Source organism: Carcharhinus amblyrhynchos, chromosome 9 (genome assembly GCF_965287045.1).
Source record: "Carcharhinus amblyrhynchos chromosome 9, sCarAmb.v2.hapA, whole genome shotgun sequence".
Classification (NCBI taxonomy): domain Eukaryota; kingdom Metazoa; phylum Chordata; class Chondrichthyes; order Carcharhiniformes; family Carcharhinidae; genus Carcharhinus; species Carcharhinus amblyrhynchos.
This window is the reverse complement of record NC_137332.1, coordinates 98,456,832-98,480,604: the sequence shown is the minus strand read 5'-3', so window position 1 is coordinate 98,480,604 and position 23,773 is coordinate 98,456,832. Positions and strand designations below refer to the sequence as shown.

Below are 23,773 nucleotides of genomic sequence, written 5' to 3'. Positions count from 1 at the left end.
GAATCCAGAGGGGTCGCACATGACCCCACCCCCCCCCGCCCCCCTCCCGTCGCACCTCCCCTTGGCTGCATGTTTCCCACCACTGATTTCAGCTCGAGAGGATGGATTGCAATCCCAGTCCTGTCCACCGCAGGGAAAGGAATCCTACCCTCCTGAACACCCTGGCCACTATGTTAGAGAGGATTCTGGCTACAATAAACTAGAGCTGATCTGTTACAGTGGCCGGCATCTTCCGGTTCACTCGCACCGGGCTTTCTGCCTGTTGGATCTTCCAGTCTTACCGAAGCCAGTGACGTTGCTCACCGGTCATGCCACTGGGGACCCGCCGCAGCGATGGTGGTGGGGGGAGCTCACTTTTGGCGGGACTGAAAGATCCTGTCAGTGGGGGAAGGGCTGCCTAGGGTGTGACACTGACTGTTATAGTGCCTTACAAGGAAAAGATCACACTGTGTTACAGGGGAAGCATTTCAGTCTGTTAAAAAGTCATTGTTGTCTGTTATGGGGCATCTATTTTGTTGTGTTTCAGGGAATCTGTTGCTGTTTGTGACAGGGAGTCTGTTACACTGTGTCAAGAGGAATATGTCATTATAATGATTCTATACATTACAAGGTGTCTGCTATAGTGTATCATAGGGAGCGTGTTGTTGTCTTTGACATCGAATCCATTACAATATATGAAAGGAAGCTGTTACAATGCGTTACAACAAATATTGTTATCTCGTGCTACGGGGAATATTATAGTGCGTTACTGGGAAACTGTTACAGCGTGATTATAGGGAATTGATTCTGCTGTGTAACAGGGAATCTATTACAGTGTGCTCTGGGAAATTTGTCACAGTGCATTATAGGGACTCTGTTACCGGGAGTCTGCAAAATGAGAAGCATAATAAAACGTCCTGTTACAATACCTTACAGTAATTATTGCACTACATCTGTCACAGTGCATTACAGGGAGTCTGCAAAATTGTGTGACAGGGAATTTGGGGCAATGCATCACAGAGAATCTGTTGCAATGTGTTATGAGGTATGTGTTAGCCTTTTCCAGTGTTTCACAGAAAATCTGTTAGATTAGTCCATTATAGAGAATCTATTATAAAATGCATTACATGGAATTCATTAAAGTGCATTTCAGGAAATAAATTGGTGTGTTGCAGAAATCATTTCAGTGCATTACAGGAAATATGCTATATTGCCGTACAAAGATCTTACATTGCTTTCGTCTGGAAATTAATTGCGTTGTGTTCCAGGGGATTCATGACAATGTTTTACGGAAGATCTATTACAGATCTACAGTGGATTTATTACAGTATTACAGGGAATCTGTGACAGTGTGTTATGGGACATGTGTTACATTGCATTAGAAGGAAGTTGTTACAGAGTGCTTTCTGGTATCAATCACAGAGCAACACAAGGAATCTGCAACATGTAATTACAGTTATAATGTGTTACAGATAATTTTGTTGTAGTATTTTTAATTTTTTGGTATATCATAGGGACTGCAAAAGTGTGCTACAAGAAATCTGTTACACCACTGATTCTGTTACAGTATGCTACAACAATTTTGCTAAAATATTAGAGATATTGTTGAAGTGCATTACAGGAAATCAATAACAGTGCATTATAGGGAATTTCTACCAGTGCATTGCAGGAAAATCAATTACATTGTATTGCAGGGAATCTATTCCATTTCTTTACATGGACTGTTTTATAGGAATCCATTTAGCATATTTCAGGAAATCCTTTACAGTGCGCTTATGGAAAATATGTAATAGTGTGTTACAGGGAGTGCGTTATTGTGCATTAAAGGGAATTGATTGCAATTTATTATAAGGAATCTATCACATGTTCTATGAAAAAAATATTACTATGCATTACAAAGAATCTTTTACAGTGGTGCACAAAAAATTGGGATCAATAAGTGCAGTAAAACTGTTACAAAATGTTATAGGTATTTTGCAAATTTGTGTTATAAGAAACTTGTTACAGTGCATTACATTTATTCTGTGATGGTATGGTACAGGGATTTTGTTACAAAGCATTACATGGAATTTGTCACAATGCATTACATGAATCTACTACGGTATGAAACATGGACTCTCTTACATTGTGTTACAGGAAATCAAATATATTGTGTTACTGGGAATCTGCCACTGTGTATTGGGGAACTTGTTATGTGGTGTGATGAGTATTCTTATGGAGTAATAATAGGGTTCTGTGTAGCATATAACAGGGTATGTATCACAATGCATTGCAAAGAATCAATTACAATGGAATGCAAGAGTATCTGTGACTGTCCTTTATTGTAATTCCCTTCCCAGCAACACCAAATGGACTGTAATCAGGTGTCTCACAGTTACCTGCTGAAGAGCAGTTAGTGATGGGCAACAAATGGTAGTTTTACCAGTGATGCCCACATCAAGAAAGAACAAAAAAGTGCATTGCAGGCTATATCTATTACAATTTGCCACAAGGAACATGTTATTGCAATGGCTCTTTCCAGAGTGTTACAGCGAATTTATTACAATGGAATTCATTACAGTACATCATGTAAAACCTGTTACATACCAGGATGTGCCAGGAAATTCATTTTTGGATGCTATGTAGTGTGCTCTGGAAAATATGTTACATTTCATTCCACGTCACTGAATCTATCACTGAGCACTTTATGGAGTCTGATACAGTGCATTAAAAGAAATCTGCAAACGTGTATTGCCAACATGGGTTACTGGTGATTTTTTTGCAGTGTATGACGCAAAGATGTTAGTATGTTACAGGAACTCTATAAAAGTATGTCACAAGAAATCTATTTGGACGCATTACAATTTTTCTTTTACAGTGAATCTGTTACAATGAATTACACGGAATCACAAGGAACATGTTATCACAATAGTTCTTTTCAGTGTGTTACAGGAAACCCACCACAGTCTATTATAGGGATCTATTACAGTCCATTGAAAGGTGTTAAAGGAATCCATCACTGCACATTAGAGGAATTCATTGCAGTGAAATACAGGGATTGTATCACTCAAATCCATTACAGTATGTGATAGAAAAAAAATTGTACATTGTGTTGCAGCGGATTCTGTTACCATGCATTACAGGGTGTGCGTGTTACAGGAACACAATTGCGATGTGTGGCAGGGGAATCCATTTCAGTGTATTATATAAAATCTATTACCATGTGGTATGAGGAATGTGTTATATTGTATGATGGGGAATCTCTTCCATTGCAGTATGGTGAATTTATTACAACATGCTACAGGAATACAGCAACAGTGTGTCACTTGGAATCTGTTGCAGTGTATTACAGTGAATCTGTTATTGGACATTATAAGAATCCGTTCCCATTCATTACAGAAATTTGCAATAGTTAATAGCAGATAATTCATTAATTTATATTATGGTGAATCTGCCTTTTAGGAATCTTTTACAGCATATTACCAGAAATCTCTTACATTGCATTACAGGTTTTTGTTACAGTGTGTTACTGTGTATAGTATGCTACAGTGCATTACAAGATATTTGTTAGTGTGCTACTGTAACTGTAGAGTTTGTTACAGTACATTACAAGGTATCTGTTAAAGTGTGCTACTGTGACTGTGTAGAGTATGTTACAATGCATTACAGACTATCTTAGTGTGTTACTGTGACTGTAGAGCATGTTACAGTGCATTACAGGGTATCTGTTCCTTGGTATTGAAGTGAATTTACAAGTCTACTGCTGGCAATGTATTTTAGCATATATGTTATTGACCATCTTAAGGAATCAGCCACAATATATTATGTGGACTCTGCAGTCATGTGCTACAGGAAATCTATCACAGAATATTCAAGGGAATCTGTTAATGTGCATTGCATGGATTCTGTTACAATGCCTTTCACACCTTCTGTTACAGGGCTTTAGAGTGAATTGGCCACATGGTGTCACAATGAATCTGTTACAATGTATGACAAGGGAATCTACCGCAAGCCTTTGCAGAAGACCTATTGCAATGTGTCACAGTGAATTTTTCACAGTGTGTTATGAGGCAACCTGGAAGAGTGGGAATCTGTTACCGTGTGCTACAGGCACTCCACCATTGTGCTTTGCAGCAAATCTGTTACAATACATTGCAGTGAATATTTTACAGGGTATTACAGCAAAATACTGACGCTCTGATACCTGGGAACATTTACAGAGCATAATAGAGAATCTGTTACATCACATTATGAAGAAGCTACAAAGCGCTGCAGAGAATCTGACACAGTACCATACCAGGAATCAGTTACAGATCTTTGTAGGAGATGAAGGTAATCTGATCAGCATGTTATATATGTGAACCTATTATTATCTATCAGTGAGAACCTATTATTTGTTGTTACTAGAGACTCATTACAATGCATTATGCAGTATCTATTACAGGGTATGATAAGTTTCTTATAGATCGTTACAGTGAATCACCAACAGATCGTTACAGGGAGTCTGCAGCAAAGCATTCGAGGGAATCTACAACAGCAGGTAATCTGTTCAAACATGTAAGGAATCTATTCGTGCAACACAGTGCATTCAGGAGGATTTGTCACAATCTTTCATTGGGGAATCTGTTTTACTGTGTTACAGGGAACCTATTACATTACGTTACATGGAACCCGTTATATGTTACGGGGCATTCGTTAGTGTGTGTTACAGGGAAGTCCATTGGAATGGGTGCAGCGAATCTGTTGCAATGCATTTTTGAAAATTTATTGCAGGGCCTTGCTCTGAATCCATTCCATGTGCCACAGAGAATTGACTGCATGAACAGGTAATCTGTCGCAACATGCGCAAAAGTGTGTTTCTGGGAATCTGTTACAGCATATTACAGGCAACCTGCTAATGTGTTACATGGAATATATGTGACAATGCTGTGTGAAACCTATTGCAGTATGTTGAAGAGAATCGGTTACAGTTCATTACAGGGTACCATGGTATCATGAGCTTCAGTGGACTTTCTGCAGCATGTTTACAGAGATTCAGTTACACTGCATTTCTGGGGTTTTGGTAAGGGCAATTGTGTCAAATCTATTGTCTATGTCACAGGGAATCTAATATATCAATGGGAATTAGTTGGAGTGCATTACAGGGAAGCTGTTGCAATACATTGCAGGGGGTACATTCCAATGAGCGTGTGACAGTGTTTTGCAGGGAATCTGATACATTACTGGAAATGTGTTACACAACTTATTGAGAGTCTGTTAAAGTGGATTATGAAGGATGCACACCATTCTTAACTGTGCTTTACAAGGTTAAATTGAACTACTACAGTGTGTTACAGGGATGTTGATGCAGAGAGCTACAGAAAATCTTCTGCATTGTATTGCAGTGCATGGCAGGTAAATAGTGATGTTGCATTACAGGGAATCTGTTCAACTCCATGGCTGGGAATCTGTTCAAGTGCATTACAAAGGATCTGCTGCAGTGCATCACTGGGAGTCTTTTACTGTGCATTGCAGGGACTTGAATAAAAGGCAATCTGCTAATGTGCTGATTGTGAACCTGTTGCAGGTCATTACAGGAAATATTTTACTGTGCAGAATGGGATCTGTACCTGTGCAGTATGAGGAATCACTCCAGAATGTGACAGATGATCCACCCTAAATCCAAAATAATCAACTGCAGGAAATTTACTCCAGCGTGTGACAGTGAATCTATTAAAATGTTTTTTTAACAGGGAATTTCTGAGTGTGTTTAGGGAAAACTGCCTCAGTGTTACTGAGAATCCGTTACAGTGTATTACAGGGTATCTTCAAAGTGGAATGCAAGGAACTTATTATAGACAATGAATCTGTTACTGTGAATTGCAGGGGATCTGTTACAGTGTGTTACAGGGAAGTCAAAATAGTCAATTACAGGAAATCCATTACAGTGTTACAGAGATAATGATGCAATGCATGATCATATTGTGTTGAAACCTGTTATGTGGAAACACATTACTGGAAACCTCTTCTATGTTTTACCAGGAATATGTTACAGAGCATTACTTGGAATTGACAGCAGTGTGTTAAGGTAATCTAGAGAAGTGAAATAAAAGCTGGCTGCTTTAATTCATTAAGACAATTCCATATCAATGTAATTCAAGTACTCTGCTGCAGTACGTTACAGAGAATCTGATACAATGTGTTTCAGAGATTGAATGTCAATGTGTCACAAGGAAATCTGTTTCTGTACATTACAGGGAATTCTGTCACCATGCAGAATAACAGAATCTGTTATGGTGCATCACAGCAGAATTTGACAGTGTGCATTTCAGTCAAATCTCGTAGCATGCATTAAAACAATATACAGCACATTGCAAGGGATACTATTAGAGTGTGGTACAGGGGATTCTGTTACATTGCATTGCAGGGGACTCTGTTACTGCGCATTGCAGGGAATTTCACTACAGTACATTACAGTCAGTTTTGTTACTGCACATTACAGGTGATTCTGTTACAGTGCATTTCAGGTGATTCTGCATGTACAGGAGAATCTGTTACAGTATAGTACAGTGGATTTGTTATTGTACATAATACAGGATTCTGTTATTGTGTATTGCATGGGATTTTGTAAAAGTGCATTATAGGGAAATCTGCAACAGTGTGTTACTGGGGCTTATGTTACAATGCATTACATGGGATTGTGTTATGGTGCATGACAAGGGATTGCATTACTGTGCATTGCAGGGGACTCTGTTACTGTGCATTGTAGAAGATTCTGTTACCATGCATGTAGAGGAGAATGTGTCACTGTGTATTACAATAGATCTGTTACTGTACATTACAAGCGACTCTGTTATATTGCATAACAGTGGTTTCTTTTTCATCGTAGTACAGGGGATTATATTACAGTTTTTTACAGGCATTCTACTACAGTGCATCACGGGATTCTGTTACGGTGCATCACAGGGGATTTCATTACAGTATATTCCAAAATATTCATATCTGCATTACAGGGGATTCTGTTACAGTGTATTACAGAGGAATTTGTATAGTGCACTGCAGGGAGTTCTGCAACTGTGCATTACAGGAGCTTCAGCTCCTGCACATTGCAAGCATTTCTGTAACTTCTTTACAGGCAATTCTGTAACAGTGCATTATAGATTATGTAACAGTGCATTGTAGGAGACTCTGTAACACTGCATTATAGGAGATTCTGTTACAGTGCATTACAGGGAATTATGTTGTAGCATATTATAGGGGATTCCGTTAAAGTGCATTACAGGGATTGTGTCATTCATCACAGTGGATTCTCTAACAGTGCATTGCGGGGGCTTCAGTTACTGCACATTACACTGGATTCTGTTAGTGAATTACTGGGGATTCTGTAATTGCATTACAGGCAAATCTGTTACAATGCATTATAGGGGATTCTGCCACTGTGCATTACAAGGCCTTTCATTATTGCACGTTACTGTGAATTCTGTTACAGTGACGTACAGGGGATTCTCTAACAGTGCTTTATAGGTGATTATGTTACCGTGCATTATAGGGAATCATTTTACCACGTATTATGGAAATTCTGTTAAAGTGCTTTAAAGGGCATTCTGCTGCAGCACATTACAGGGTCTGTTACGTGTATTACAGCTGATTATACTACTTGGTAGTACAGGGAAATTTGTTACTATGTAGTACTGGGGATTTTGGTACAGTGTATTACAGGGATTCTGTTGCAGTGTATTACAGTGTATTACCATTATATTACATTACATTACAGGGCAGTCTGCTGAAGTACATATAATGGGATTCTATTATAGTGCATTATGATGCAAAGTATTATAGGGGAATCTTTTGAGTACGTTACAGGAGATTATATTACAGTGCATTTAGCCACAGTGCATGTACAGGAGAGTCTGTTAGAGTCTATTATAGAGAATCTGTTATTATACATTACAAGGGATTCTGTTATGGTATATTACTTGGGAATCTGCTACAGTGTATTACAGGGTGTTCTCTATTACTGTGCATTACAGGGGATTTCATTATAATGTGTTACTGTACAATCAAAGAACATCTGCTACAGCAACAGGCAGTCTGCAACAGATAATTTGGTAATGTGTTGCAGAAAATCTGTTCTAGCATGTAACAGTGATACCATTAAGGTGTCTTACAGGCAATCTGTTACAGCACGTACAGTACAGATTCCCCGTGATTCCTCATTACAAAACATCACAAGGAATCTGCCGTGTTACAGGAAATCTTTTAGAATATGTTAATGGGAATTGGTTACATTGTATGAAGGGAAATCCATTGCACTACATCATAGAGAAATCTGTCACAGGACATTCCAGTGACTGTAACAGATTTCCTGTAATGATATGCAACAGATTTATTTAACACACATACAGATTCCCACTAAGTTGTCTGCAACACAGTGTACCAGCCATGTGTTTTTGTTTTAATTCAAATGTGGGCCATGGTGTCGCTGGCTTGCCAGCATTTATTATCCATCCCTAATTGCCCCTACTAGTCCATTTCAAAGGGGCAGCTGAGAGTCAATCACATTGCTGTGGTTCTGGAATCACATGTAGGCCAGACTGTGTATGGATGGCAGATTTCTTCCCTGAAGGGCATTAGTGAATCAAATGGGTTTTTAGATAATCAACAGGGGTCATCAGTAGATTTTTAATTCCAGATTTTATTTTATTGAATTCAAATTCCACCATCTGGCATAACGGGATTCGAACTCAGGTCCCCAAAACATTCGCTGAGTTTCTGGATTAATAGCCTAATGATAATACCACTAGGCCATTGTCTCCCTGAGTGCGTAACACTCTATAACAGAGTTACACACACTGCCCCTTGTGGAATCCTGAACATTCTGACCTTCGATCACACTGACTAACAACCTGCTGGGAATACTCAGCGCATCTTGTTATCTTTGGACGCATGGTGACCGACAATGTCTCTCAGGGTGACCAACTGTCCTGAATTTTCCAGAATCTGGGCTTTTGTCCTGCCTCCTGGGAGATGCTTTGTCCCGATTCCTGTTGAACTTGTTTCTGCGCTGGTATCAGGCTTGACATTTTTCTCTGTTGCGCCTGCGCCTGTATTGGACCAAGTACGCGTGCGGCTTCAGTGTGAGATGTATTGTGACAGTGCCCCCAACACCCCACCCAACCTGCCGCTTCTCCGTTTTGTCTCTGCATTTTCAACCAATTAGTGACAAACCCCAACAAGAGGAGATGCAATTCTAGATGGCTGTCTTGGGGAACAAAGAAGGGCAAGTTGGTTAAGTGATTTATGGCGACAATATCGGTGATTGTGATCACAATTCAGTTGGATTTGGCAATACTATGGAAAAGATACTGCAGGAGTAAAAGTTTTGAACTGGGGGAGGCAATTTTTCCAGGAATGAGAAGGGTCTCGGCAGAGGTGGACTGGACAGCATTGCTAGGGGACAAATCAGTGCGAAGCACTAGAAAGTGAGATCCTAATTGCACAAAATAGACATGGCCATCCAAAAATAAGAGTGGTGCTGCCAAATCTAGACCCCCCCAGTTGTTCAGAGGAATACAGGGGAAGATCAACAGAAAAGGAAAGTGCATGATAAACACAAAAAGCTAAGAACATAACATAAGAAATAGGAGCAGGAGTAGGCCATCTAGCCCTTCGAGCCTGCCCCACCATTCAATAAGATCATGGCTGATCTGTTGTGGCTCAGTTCCACTTTCCCGCCCTCTCCCCATAACCCTTAATCCCCTCGCTTATCAAAAACCCGTCAACCCGCTTCTTAAAAATATTTAGCGAGGCAGCCTCCACCACTTCAACGGGCAGAGAATTCCAGAGATTCACCACCCTTTGAGTGAAGAAGTTCCTCCTCAACTCCGTTCTAAACCGCCCCCCTTTTATCTTGAGGCTGTGCCCCCTAGTCCTACTGTCCTTTCTGAGCGGGAAGAGTCTCTCCACCTCTATCCTATCCATCCCATTCATCATCTTGTACGTCTCAATGAGATCTCCCCTCATCCTTCTAAACTCTAATGAGTACAAGCCTAGTTTATTCAGCCTCTCCTCATAGCTCAACCCCCTCAACTCCGGTATCAGCCTAGTGAACCTCCTCTGCACTCCCTCCAAGGCCAAAATATCCTTGCGGAAGTGCAGCGACCAAAACTGCACACAGTACTCCAGTGCCCTGTACAGTTGCAGCGAGACCTCCCTACTTTTATATTCAATCCCCCTCGCTATGAAGGCCAGCATCCCATTCGCCTTCCTGACCACCTGCTGCACCTGCAGGCTGGGTTTTTGCGACTCATGCACAAGGACCCCGAGGTCCCTCTGCACCGTAGCATGCTGCAGCTTTTTGCCATGTAAGTAGTAGTCCTTCCTGCCATTATTCCTACCAAAGTGGACAACCTCACACTTGCCAACATTAAATTCCATTTGCCAGTTCCTCGCCCATTCACCCAGCCTATCTAGATTCCTCTGCAAACTTTCCACACCCTCCGCACAATTTGCCGTTCCACCAATCTTTGTGTCATCAGCAAATTTTGACACCTTACACTCAGTTGCCTCCTCCAGATCATCTATATAAATGGTAAATAGCTGAGGCCCCAGCACCGATCCCTGGGGCACTCCACTAGTCACCAACCGCCAATCCGAATAGCACCCATTGACACCGACTCTCTGCCTCCTATTTGACAGCCAATCCCCTATCCACGCTAACACCCTACCCCCAACTCCATGCCCCCTAACCTTCTGTAACAACCTCTTGTGCTGCACCTTATCAAATGCCTTCTGAAAATCAAGAAACACCAAATCCCCCGGTTCTCCTCTATCCACCGCACTAGACACATCCTCATAGAATTCCAATAAATTCATCAGACACGACTCCCCCTTAACGAAACCGTGCTGCGTCTGCTCTATCAAACAATTCTCCTCAAGGTGCCTCGCTATTTTCTCCTTGATTACGGATTCTAACATTTTACCTACAACAGACATTAAACTAACCGGCCTATAATTCCCTGCCTTTTGCCTGCTACCTTTTTTAAACAACTGCGTAACATTAGCCATTTTCCAATCTTCTGGCACTTCCCCGGAATCCAGCGAGGTTTGGAAAATAATCATCAAGGCATCCATTATCACCTCCGCCATTTCTTTCAGAACCCTTGGATGCATTCCATCCGGTCCTGGGGACTTGTCCACAGCCAGTCCCTCCAGTCTGTCTAGCACTGCCTCTCTAGTAACAAAGTCATTCAGGCCCTCCACTCCTACCATCTTTCCATTGTTAACACCCGGCAAACTATTCACGTCCTCCTCCGTGAAGACCGAAGCAAAAAAGTTATTCAAGGCCTCAGCCATTTCCTCATCCCCCACCACTAAGTCCCCCCTCTCATCCTCTAAGGGTCCAACGTTTACCCTATCAGCCTCTTCCTTTTTGTATATTTATAAGCATTGCAAAGAGCCTAGATAAATGTTGGAAGTCCAGGAATGAACAAAGAACAAAGAAAAATAACAGCACAGGAGCAGGCCCTATGGCTCTCCAAGCCTGTACCGACCATGCTGCCCGACTGAACTAAAACCCCCTACCTTCTGGGGACAATGTCTCTATCCCCATCCTATTCATGTACTTGTCAAGATGCCCTTAAAAGTCACTCCTGTATCCACGTCCAGTACCTCCCCTAGCAACAAATTCCAGGCATCCACTACACTCGGTATAAAAAAAATCTGCCTCGTACATCTCCTTTTAACCTTGCCCCTCGCACCTTAAACCTACGCCCCCTAGTAATTGACTCTTCCACCCTGGGAAAAAGTTTCTGACTATCCATTCTGTTCATGCCTCTCGTAATCTTGTAGACTTCTATCTCCTCTCAACCTCCATTATCCAGTGAGCACAATCCAAGTTTCTCCAACCTCTCCTGATAGCTATTGCTCTCCATAGCACGCAACATCCTGTTAAATCTTTTCCGTACCCTCTTCAAAGCCTCCATATCCCTCTGGTAGTGTGGCGACCAAAATTGAACACTATATTCCAAGTGTGGCCTAACTAAGGTTCTATAAAACTGCAACATAACTTGCCAATTTTTAAACTCAATACCCTGGCCGATGAAGGCAAGCATGCTGTATGCCTTCTTGACTACCTTCTCCACTTGCATTGCCACTTTCAGTGACCTGTGTACCTGTACACCCAGATCCCTTTGCCTATCAATACTCTTAAGGGTTCTGCCATTTACTGTATATTTCCTATCTGTATTAGATCTTCCAAAATGCATTACCTCACATTTGTCCGAATTAAACTCCATCTGCCATCTCTCCACCCAAGTCTTCAGCTGATCTATGTCCTGCTGTATCCTCTGATAGTCCTCATCACTATCTGCAAATCCACCAACCTTTATGTCGTCCACAAACTTACTAATCAAACCAGTTATATTTTTCTCCAAATCATTTATTTATTACAAACAGCAAAAGTCCCAGCACTGATCCCTGAGGAACACCACTTGTCACAGCCCTTCATTCAGAAATGCACCCTTCCACTGCCATCCTCTGTCTTTTTTGACCAAGCCAGTTTTGTATCCACCTTGCCAGCTCACCTCTGATCCCATGCGACTTCATCTTCTGCACCAGTCTGCCATGAGGGACCTTGTCAAAGGCCTTACTGAAGTCCATATAGAGAACATCCATAGTCCTACCCTCATCAGTCATCTTCATCACTTCCTCGAAAAACTTGATCAAGTTGGTGAGACATGAGCTCCCCTTCCTCTCCAACAAAGCATTCTACCCAGGCCCTTACCCCGTTAATCTCCCTAACCCACACATCCTGGGACACTAAGGGGCAATTTAGCAGGGCCAGTCATCCTAATGTGCACCTTTTTGGATTGTGGGAGGAAACTGGAGCACCCGGAGGAAAACCACAGGGAGAATGTACAAACTCCACACAGAGAGTCACCCAAGGCCAGAATTGAATCCGAGTCCCTGGTGCTACAAGGCAGCAGTTCTAACCACTATTATCATTGTTCGCCAATCAACAGATGGGTTGGTAGAGTGGGTGGTAAATTGGTATTTGCATTTTAACATCAAGAAGTGTGAGGTAATGCTTTTAGGGAGGTCAAACAGTTATAGGGAATACACAGTAAATGGAATATACTGAGAAGGCTGGATGAAGTGAGAGATCTTGGTGTACAAGTACACAGGCCCCTAAAGGCAGAAATTCAAGTAGACAATGTTTTAAAGATGGCATATGGAATGCTCTCCTTCATTGGCAGAGGTATAGAATATAAAAGTAAGAATATAATGTTGGAATTGTACTGAACACTGGTGAGGTGACAACTGGAGTATTGTTTGCAGTTCTGGTTACCTTATTACAGGAAGGAAGTACTTTCTCCAGGGAGAGTGCAGAGGAGGTTTACAAGAATGGTGCCAGCAATAGAAACTCATAGATATGAGGAGAGATTGGATAGGTTAGAATTATTTTCTATGGAACAAAGAACAAAGAAGGCTGAGGGGTGACTTGATAGAAGTGTACAAAATTATGAGGGGGAAGAGATCGAGTGGACAGGATAAAATTGTTTTACTTGACAAAGAATTCCAGACCCAGGAGACATAGATTCAAAATAAGTGCAGGAGGCGTGGAGGGGAATGAAGGACTTTTTTAATGCAGAGAGCAGTGAGCGTTTCGAATTTGCTTCAAACTTGGTGGTGAAGGCAGAGACTTTGAACTCTATTATAAAGTACCTGGATCTGCACCATAAATGCTGTAAACTACAGGGCTATGGGCCGGATGCAGAAAAAATGGATTCAAAAAAGCACCTGGGTGTCCTTGGGCTGTCATGCACAATTTAGGTCAAATGGCCTTCTTCTGTGCTGTAACGTTTCTATGAAATCTGATAAAATGTGTTACAATCAAACCTGTTATAGTTTATTGCAGGCATATCTCTTATATGATGTTGCTGTGGAAATGTCAGTTTCTGGGAAATTTGTTACAGTGGAATTTGTTACAGCTTATCACAGTAGAATCCGTTACAGCGTGTTACAGTGTGTTACAGTAGAATCTATAAAGGTATTATAGTGGATTTTGTTACAGTGGATTCTGTTAGTGTGTAACAGTGGATTCTGTTAGTGTGTAACAGTGGATTCTGTTAGTGTGTAACAGTGGATTCTAGTGTGTAACAGTGGATTCTGTTAGTGTGTAACGGTGGATTCTGTCACAGTGGACTCTTAAGTCTTAAGGTGAAATCTGTTAGTGTGTTACAGTGGAAACTGTTTCAGTTTGTTAGAGCAGATTCTGTTATGGTGTGTCACTGTAGAATCTGTTAGTGTGTTACAGCGTGATGGTGTGTTATCGTGGAAGCTGCTATACTTCACTACATGTGGAAGCTGTTACAGTGAAATCTGTTAGTGTATTCCAGTGGAAGCTGGTAAATTGAATCTGTTAGTGTGTTACAATGGAATCCATTACAGTGTGTTACAGTGGAATCCGTTACGATTTGTTTCTGTGGTTTATGTTACAGTGTGTTGCAGTGGAAGCTGTTACAGTGTGTTGCAGTGGAAGCTGTTACATGTGTGTTGCAGTGGAAGCTGTTACAGTGGAAGCGCTTACACTTTGTTACATTGGGAATCTGTTATTGTATACAGTGGAATCTATTACATTGTTACAATGGATATTGTTACAGTGTGTTAGAGTGGAAGCAGTTACAATTTGTTACCTTGGGAATCTGTTATTGTGTTCTAGTGGAGTATTTTAATGTGTTACAGTGGATTCGTTTTCAGTGTGTTACAGTGGATTCGGTTGCAGTGTGTTACAGTGGATTCGGTTGCAGTGTGTTACAGTGGATTCGGTTTCAGTGTGTTACAGTGGATTCGGTTGCAGTGTGTTACAGTGGATTCGGTTGCAGTGTGTTACAGTGGATTCGGTTGCAGTGTGTTACAGTGGATTCGGTTGCAGTGTGTTACAGTGGATTCGGTTGCAGTGTGTTACAGTGGATTCGGTTGCAGTGTGTTACAGTGGATTCGGTTGCAGTGTGTTACAGTGGATTCGGTTGCAGTGTGTTACAGTGGATTCGGTTGCAGTGTGTTACAGTGGATTCGGTTGCAGTGTGTTACAGTGGATTCGGTTGCAGTGTGTTACAGTGGATTCGGTTGCAGTGTGTTACAGTGGATTCGGTTGCAGTGTGTTACAGTGGATTCGGTTGCAGTGTGTTACAGTGGATTCGGTTGCAGTGTGTTACAGTGGATTCGGTTGCAGTGTGTTACAGTGGATTCGGTTGCAGTGTGTTACAGTGGATTCGGTTGCAGTGTGTTACAGATAGGCGAACTGGAGAATAACTAATAGGGTTCTGCTATATAAGAAGAATTGTAGAGATAATGACTACAGATCACTGAGTCTCATGTCAGTGGTAGGGAAACTATTGGGGGAAATTCTGAAAGTGAGAATTTATTTCCAATTGGTGAGGCAAAGCTTGATCAGGCAACCACATATTCATGCATCACTTTTTCTGCCTATTTCAACCTGCATAACATTGCCAAGCTCCACACTTGCTTCACCTCATCTGATGTGAAATCTCCATCCATGTCTTTGTTAGCTCCAGAGTTGACTATTCAACACGCTCCTGGTTAACTTCCTAAGTTCTACCCTGAGGTCACCCAAAACATTATGGCTAATTCCCTATAACTTGCACAAAGTCCAGTCCACCACTACCCTGTGTTTGTTGACTACATTAATTCCTATTTAAGCTATGTCTCTTAAAATTCCTCTTAATTGTATTTTCAAATCCCTTTATGTCCTTACCTGTCCCTATCTCTCTAATCTCCTTCTGTGTTCCTCCAATTCGAACCTTTTGAGCATCCCTGATTTTAATCATTGTGCAGTGAAAGCCTTCAGCTGCCTAGGCCCTGAGCTCTAATATCCTCGATACACCTTGCCACCACTTTCGTCCTAATGATGCTTCTTAAAATCTACTTCTTTGACCAAGATTTTGGTGGTCTGTCTTGAGGTAACACAGAGTTACCTCTGTTCTCGGGAACACAGAACGGTGACAGTTTAAAGAGTGGGAACACGGCGGTGACAGTTGGGAGTTTGGGTGGTTAGGGAATTCAATGCAGTTAGGGCAGTTCAGCGCTCCTCTTACAGGATGTGGGAGGTAAGGGTCACCATTAGTGACCCTGCTGACTTCATGAGGGGGAGGTGCACCCGGCTCCAGCTCCTCACAGACCGCCTTAGGGAATTGGAGCTGGAACTGGATGAACTTCGGATTATTTGGGAGGCAGAGGGGGTGATAGGTAGCAGTTACTGAGAAGTGGTAACATCTAAAAACGAAGCTAGCTGGGTAATGGATAGGATAGAGGTGGAGAGACTCTTCCCGCTCAGAAAGGACAGTAGGACTAGGGGGCACAGCCTCAAGATAAAGGGGGGGCGGTTTAGAACGGAGTTGAGGAATAACTTCTTCACTCAAAGGGTGGTGAATCTCTGGAATTCTCTGCCGTTGAAGTGGTGGAGGCTGCCTTGCTAAATATATTTAAGACGCGGGTTGATGGGTTTTTGATAAGAGAGGGGATTAAAGGTTATGGGGAGAGGCCGGGAATGTGAAACTGAGCCACGACAGATCAGCCATGATCTCATTGAATGGCGGGGCAGGCTCGAAGGGCTAGATGGCCTACTCCTGCTCCTATTTCTTATGTTCTTATGTTCTTATATAGTCAGCAGGTCTTCATCAGAGCGACATCGTGCCTAACAAATGTGATTGAATTTTTTGAGGAGGTGACCAGGTGTGTAGATGAGGGTAGTGCACATGATGTGGTTTATATGGATTTCAGCAAAGCCTTTGACAAGATCACATGTAGGAAACGTATAAGGAAAATAAATGTGCATGAGATATAGGGTAATTTGATAAGGTGGATTCAAAATTGGCTCAGTTGTAGGGGACAGAAAGTAATGATGGAAGGTTGCTTTAGTAACTTGAAGCCAGTGTCCAGTAGAATTTAACCCTGAAAAGTGAGAGGTGATGCACTTTGGAAGGAGTAATTTGACGAGGAAGTGAATGGTAGGACACTAGGAAGTTCTGTGGAACAAAGGGACCTTGATGTGTTTGTCCACAGATGTCTGAAGGCATAAGGGGAATGTTAGTAGGATGGTGAAAAAGGCATACGGGACACATGCCTTTATTAGTGAGGCATAGATTACAAAAGTAGGGAGGTTATATTGGAGTTCTTTAGATCTTTGGTGAGGCCACAGCTGGAGTACTGTGTGCAGGTCTGGTTGTCACATTATTGGGAGGATGTGATGCATTGGAGGGGATGCAAAGGAGATTCACCCATGAAGTCTGCACTGACTCTGTGACAGAGTATTTTACCCAGGTCTTTCACCCCACTTTCCCCATAATCCCATGCATTCACCATGGCTAGTCCATAGAATCATAAAATCCCTGCAGTGCAGGAGGAGGCCATTTGGCCCATGAAGCCTGCACCAACCACAATCCCACCCAGGCCCTAATCCCATAATCTCACATATTTACCTTGCTAATTCCCCCTCGACATGAGGATCAAGTTACTATGGCCAATGGACTTCATGAGTTGGGTAGGCTTGGGTTGTTTTCATTGGAGCAGAGAAGACCTAATCAATGTCTACAAGATTATGAGGGAACTGGACAGAGTGGACAAGGAGCAGCTGTTCCCCTTCATTGAAGGGTCAGTCACAAAGGTGATTTAGGATCAAAATGAGGGGCAGGGTGTTGAGGGGGGATGTGAGGAAAACCTTTTTACCCAGAGGGTGGTGATGGTCTGGAATGCGCTGCCTGAGAGGGCGGTAGAGGCAGGTTTGAAAAAATACCCAGATGAGCACCTTGGCATGTCATAACGTTCAGGGCTGTGGGCCAAGTGCTGGCAAATGGGATTAGGTGGGTGTTCAGGTGCTTCTGACGTGTCAGTGCAGACTTGATGGGCCGAAGGGCCTCTTCTGCACTGTATGAGTCTATGGTTGTGTGAATGTTGGCCCCAGTGCAGCATGGGGACCCACCCCCATGAGGGCGAATGGGGGTGTGGGATGGGAAGGGGGACCGTGAAGAGCCTTGGTGAATGTATGAGTGGGTCTCAACTGCCAGAAAATCATAGAATCCCCTACAGTGCAGAAGAGGCCATTCAGCCCATCAAGGCTGCACTGACTCTCTGACAGAATATTTAACCCCACTTTCCCTATAATCCCACACATTCACCATGGCTAATTCATGGAATCATAGAATCCCTCCATGCGGAAAGAGGCCATTTGGCCCATCAAGTCTGCAGCAACCACAATCCCACCCAGGCTCTATTCCTGTAATCTCACATATTTACCCTGCTAATCCGCCTGACACGAGGGTCAAGTTACCATGGCCAATCAACCTCATGAGTTGGGTAGGCTTGGGTTGTTTTCATTGGAGCAGAGAAGACTGAGGGATGACCTGATTGAGATGCACAAGATTATGAGGGACATGGACAGAGTGGTTAAGGAGCAGCTGTTCCCCTTAGTTGAAGAGCCAGTCACAAGGGGACATAGGTTCGTGAGCAATCAACCGGAATTCATCTAACCTACACATCTTGGGACACTAAGCGGCAATTTACCATGGCTGGTCTACTTAACTTGCAGATCTTTGGACTGTGGGAGGAAACCGGAGCACCAGGAGGAAACCCATGCAGACACAGGGAGAATGTGCAAACTCCACACAGTCAGTGACCCAAAGCTGGGAATCGAATTCGGGTCCCTGGTGCTGTGAGGCAGCAGTGCTAACCACTGTACCGTCTCCAGAACCGGAGCGCAATGTGAAGGTGGCTGCCTTAAGCAGGGGAAAACCGAAAATGCTGGTGGTTGTGGGGGAGGGGGGTGGTTGAACGGACCAAGGGCCGTCTCTGGAAATTTCCCCCCCTTCCTCCCCCATTCCTGGTCTGGGGCAGCCTGCACATTTGAGCTGGTCACTCTGCCCTGGACTCCCTCCCTCCCCTCCTCCAGCTTGTCTGGAACACAGACTGACTGGCTGAGTTTAGACCACACGAACGGGCAGCCTAATAAAGAGCATTTCAAGGAACACTCTGGGTTCTTTATCTCTCTCTCTCTCTCTTCTTCTTCTCTTTCCGGAACGTTCCATCCCAGTAGCTGCTACCCTGGCCAGCTTCCCAGCTGCAGATTCAAAGCAATTTTTCTTGAAGCAAGGAAAAGGCCAGCTTTTCTGACACACCTACTTCTGCAACCCTTTGGCTTCCTCAAGCACTTTACTTCCTTTTGGTATATGTAAGATTTTTTTTTGAAGTGTAGCCGCTGTTGTAGTAATTCAGGAAACGCAGAAGACAGAATTCGCACAGCAGAATCCCACAAACCGCGAGGTGATAATGACGAGATTGCCCGTTGAGGGATGAATATTGGCTAGGAGAGAATGCACGCACCCCCCCCCCCACCACAACTGCCCCCCCCACCCCCACAACTGCCCCCCCCCCCCACCCTATGCTCCCCTCCACCTCCCCACCTCCCCACTGCTGCCCAGCCCTCCCTACCGCACTGCATGGGGACCCCTTACATCCACTTGGGAGCCCAAGAGGGGGACCTGGGTTTAACATCTCATTAGAAAGACTGAGTCTGCCCCGGCAACTGGAAAATGGCTTGACGCACTGCCTGCTTTCTGATTGGCTAGCAGTTCCTGAGCGAGAGAGCCAATGGCCATTAAGTTCTCTCATTGGATGGTGGGCCCTGAGAGAGAGAGGAAGAGCGAATGGCCCTTCAGCTCTCTGGCTGCGGTGCCTTGACTGAGCAATGGACATTGAGTTTGTTGCTTGGCGCTTTCAGCCAATGATCCTTTAGCTTTCTGGAGACTGAGCGCTGAGAGGGCCAATGACCATCAAGCTTTCGGGATGGCTTGCCCTGAAAGGCACACGTGCTAGTCAGATGCATTGGCCCGTGCTAAATCCTACCCTCAGAGGACCTGAACAGGCGCCAGAGTGTGGTGGCTAAGGGACTTTCACAGTAACTTCATTGCAGTGTTAATGTAAGCTTACTTGTGACACTAATAAATAAACTTTAAACTGAAGAAGCCAATGCGCATTGATGGACTCTTATCAGTGTAGGGTACCTCATGATCATTGAGCTGTCTGATTGGAACCATGAAATAACCAATGAACCTTGAGTTTGCTGATTGGAACAATGAAGGAACCAATGAACACTGAGCTTGCTGATTGAAACCATGAAATAACCAATTAGCATTGAGTTCCTTGGCCTTTTCACCTGCTGAACAGAGAGAAAAAAATAGGTAGTGTTTTTTTTGAGGAACTGCCTATTTTTCTTTTCTTGGCGCACTGAAAGGGAGTTTTTGCCAAGTGTTCCAGGAGAGAGTTCACTGGACCTGGAAGGAAACGTCTGGGCCAACATTGTAACCCTGACATGGCAAAGCAGGGAAATGCTTGGCATTCCAGAGGGCCTTGTCAGGCGAAGCAGAGCTCGGAGCCTGACTTTCCTGGCCGACCTCCCAGAGGTCGAGGCTCATAAGGTTGCCAGGGAACCTGCCCAACATACCAACTAACATGAAAGGCTCCAGAATTCGGCGTGAGGATATTCCTGCTTTGTGGAGGTTGGGGGCGGGGGGTGCGGGCTACAGATCCTTAGAACTAGGTGGCACAGTTTCAAAATGAGAGGCTTCCATTGAAGAGGGCGATGAGATTTTTTCCTTCAATGTCAGGCAGCCGGTAAACTACTTATCCCCTGCGAGTGGTGCAAACTTCTCAAATATATCCTGGGCTGAGTTAGACTGATTTTATCTTTCCCCTATCGACAAGGGAGCCGAGGGTTTCTGGGGTCGAGGAGAGGATGTGTGCCGGGATGATGTGGGTGTTGATGGTCGGGAAAGTGGAGTTAAGGCCTCAGGGGACTGGCAATAAATGCCTGCCTAGCCAGTGATGGTTACATCCCGCAAATGAAATCTGAGTGGCCACGATCTTATTGAGTGGCGGAGCGAGTTCGAGAGGCCAAGTGGCCTTCTCCTGCTCCTAATCATAGGCTAGAATTCGACAATGCGGAGTGAGGCATTTCAGCCCATTGAGTTTGCACCAGCCACAATCCCACCCAGGCCCTAAGCCCATAACCCCATGTATTTTCCCCAGCTAGTCCCCCCCGACACTAAGGTGCAAAGTGATGTGGCCAATCCAACTAACCCGCGCATCTTTGGACTGGGAGGAAGCCAAAGGAAACCCACCCAGAGAACGTCCAAACTCTGCACAGTCGCCCAAGCCGGGAATCGAGCCTGGCTCCCTGGCGCTATGAGGCAGCAGTGCTCAGTACGCTCTTTCGCTGCTGTGTGTCTCCCTGCACGCACTCATCCCCTCTCCCACCCTCACTTCCCACAGCCCTGAGCGCTCATCTCTCTGCCACTCTGACCCAGCCACCAACTCCAAGCCCGGGAGCTGGATGTATTTTTAAGAACTGGTTATCCCTTTAAAGAAAGGAACAGCAAAAAAAATAATGCAAAGCAGGTTTTTTTGTTTTTGAAAAGTTCCAACTCCTACTCCCCGCAGCCCCCCCCCCCCCCCCCCCCCCCCGCACTCCGCTGCTCCTGTCGAAAGCTAAATCTGTTGCTTTTGGCAGACCCACTTTCCCCTGCATCTGGTCTGTTTAGACTGAAGTTTCTGAGAAGAGAAAGCCAATTCCAGCTGTTTTTTTCTTTCTTCCTTTCCCTCTCTCTGGCAACGGCTGGGAAAGCAGCAGGGAAGGGCGGGATGGACTGCAGATCGGATGGCAGCAGGGGGAAAGCAATCTGAAGAATGTAAACATGGCTAGCCGAGCCCAGGGCCTGTGGCTGCCAGCCTCTCCCAGCACAATGGCTCGCTCTATCTACAGCCCGGGGCCCCCAAAGACTGAGGTTCGACGATTGACTCAGAACCTGGACGCGAGCGCCTGACCTCAAAGTGCTTCCCGGCCCCGGTGAAGCACTCCTTTTGATTTCCCCACCCTGTGGGAGTGGAAGAATGTCAACAAAGTGGGGCAGGGAGGAGGAGGAGGGTGGTTGGCCATGAATGGGTGGCATGGTGGTTAGCGCTGCTGCCTGTCAGCGCCAGGCACCCGGGTTTGATTCCAGCCTGTGTGGAGTCTGCACCTTCTCCTCGTGCCTGTCCCTGGAGTGGGATTTGAACCCAGAACCCCATGATTCGAGGGAGCGAGAGTGCTACCCACTTCAGATATAGCGGATAATATAAATGATGCTGAAAGAAAGGCTGGGATATCATATTCTACTGGCGCTCTCCCAATGTCAGTGGCCCCCATTGGAGCCATTATTGAGGCGGGTGCAATGATTTCAAAGTAAGTTCCCCACCCCAGGTCCCATCCCTGATCTGTGGCAGCATGGTGGCACAGTGGTTGGCACCGCTGCCTCACAGCGCCAGGGACACAGGTTCGACGCTAGCCTGGGGTGACTGACCACCTGTGTGGAGTTTGCATGTTGTGCCCGTGTCTGCGTGGGTTTCCTCCGGATGCTCCAGTTTCCTCCTGCACTCCAAAGATTGGTCGTGCTCAACTGCCCCTCAGAGTCAGGGAGATTAACAAGGTAAATAGGTGGGTGGGATTGTTGTGGTTGCAGGCCTGATGGGCAGAATGGCCTCCTTCTGCGCTGTTGGGGTGCTATGCAAAAAGAGCGTCGTGAACAGCAAACTGACAGTGGGGCAAATGAGCAGGATCGCCCCCAGTCCTTTCTTCTTGAGGGAGAGAGGGGCTGAATGGCCTCTTTCTGTGCATGCCATGACTTTATCCTGTGCTTTCAGCGAGCGATGCATCTCCAGTGATCCAGAGGTGTGGGGGCTTTTAGTATGAATCTTCTAGTACACCAACCCCCATCCAACTACCCCCCCCCCCCCCCACCCCGGCTTAAAGTTCTGGAATTCCCTCCCTACATCTTGTTGCCTCTCTTCACTCCAGTGCTGCATAAAAACCCACCTCTCTGACCGAAGCCTTTCTGACCAGCCCGTCCCCAGTTGACTTTTGCCCCAGCCCGTGAAGCACCTTTGCTCTACAGTTGCCGACCCTGAAAGGGAAGAAACAGATGTGGGGATGGATGGTGGGGGAGACGGGAGGGCACTATCTGAACACAGTTAGTGGCAGAGAGTTGGAGCTCTGAGCCACTGCCTTCAGGAGAGGGAGCCAACAAACACGCAGAGAGGCGGTCGGGCAGGAAGGGAACACAGCTGCAAATCTGCGGCTGGGTGTAACTCGCAGCATCCATTGTAAAACCGTCATGTCCGTGTTGTCGTGCCACGGGTGGGTCACGGTGAGGGCAGCGAACCTTTTTCTAACTTCACCACACTTGCCTGAAAGCTGCCGCCACACCAACTTAATTGCTGCACTTCTGAGGCTGCCTCACACCAATTAAAGGCTGCAATTTAACCCAGAGCTTAGGTAGGGTGCAGACTTCACAGCGAGCTGTTTAACCCCTCACGTACCGAGACTGTCCCTCACACACTGGGCTGTTTAACCCCTCAAGTACCGAGACTGTCACTCACACACTGGGCTGTTTAACCCCTCACGTACCGAGACTATCCCTCACACACTGGGCTGTTTAACCCCCTCACGTACCGAGACCGTCTCTCTCACACACTGAGCTGTTTAACTCCTCGCATACTGCACGTATCTCACGGTGAGCTGTTTAACCCCCTTGTGTACCAAAAGTGTCTCACACACAATTGTTTAACCCCTCGTGTCTCACACACTGAGTTTTTAACCTGTTGTGTACTGAGAATGTCTCTCACAATGAGCTGTTTAACTCCTTATGTCCGAGACCATCTGACACTGAGCTGTTTAACCTCTCACGTTCCAAGAGCGTCTCTCACAAACTGAGCTGTTTAACCCCTC

General features: G+C 44.7%; 1 protein-coding gene across 1 annotated transcript in view; it reads left to right on the top strand.

The window, feature by feature from the left end:
• Positions 1-23,773, top strand: part of LOC145348643 (collagen alpha-1(V) chain-like) — a 181,060-nt gene that overhangs the window by 112 nt on the left and 157,175 nt on the right. The window contains exons 2-3 of the mRNA XM_080196809.1: positions 93-339; positions 1,494-1,545. Of these exons, the coding sequence (XP_080052935.1) occupies positions 93-339; positions 1,494-1,545 (299 nt within the window). The remainder of the gene's footprint in view (positions 1-92; positions 340-1,493; positions 1,546-23,773) is intronic.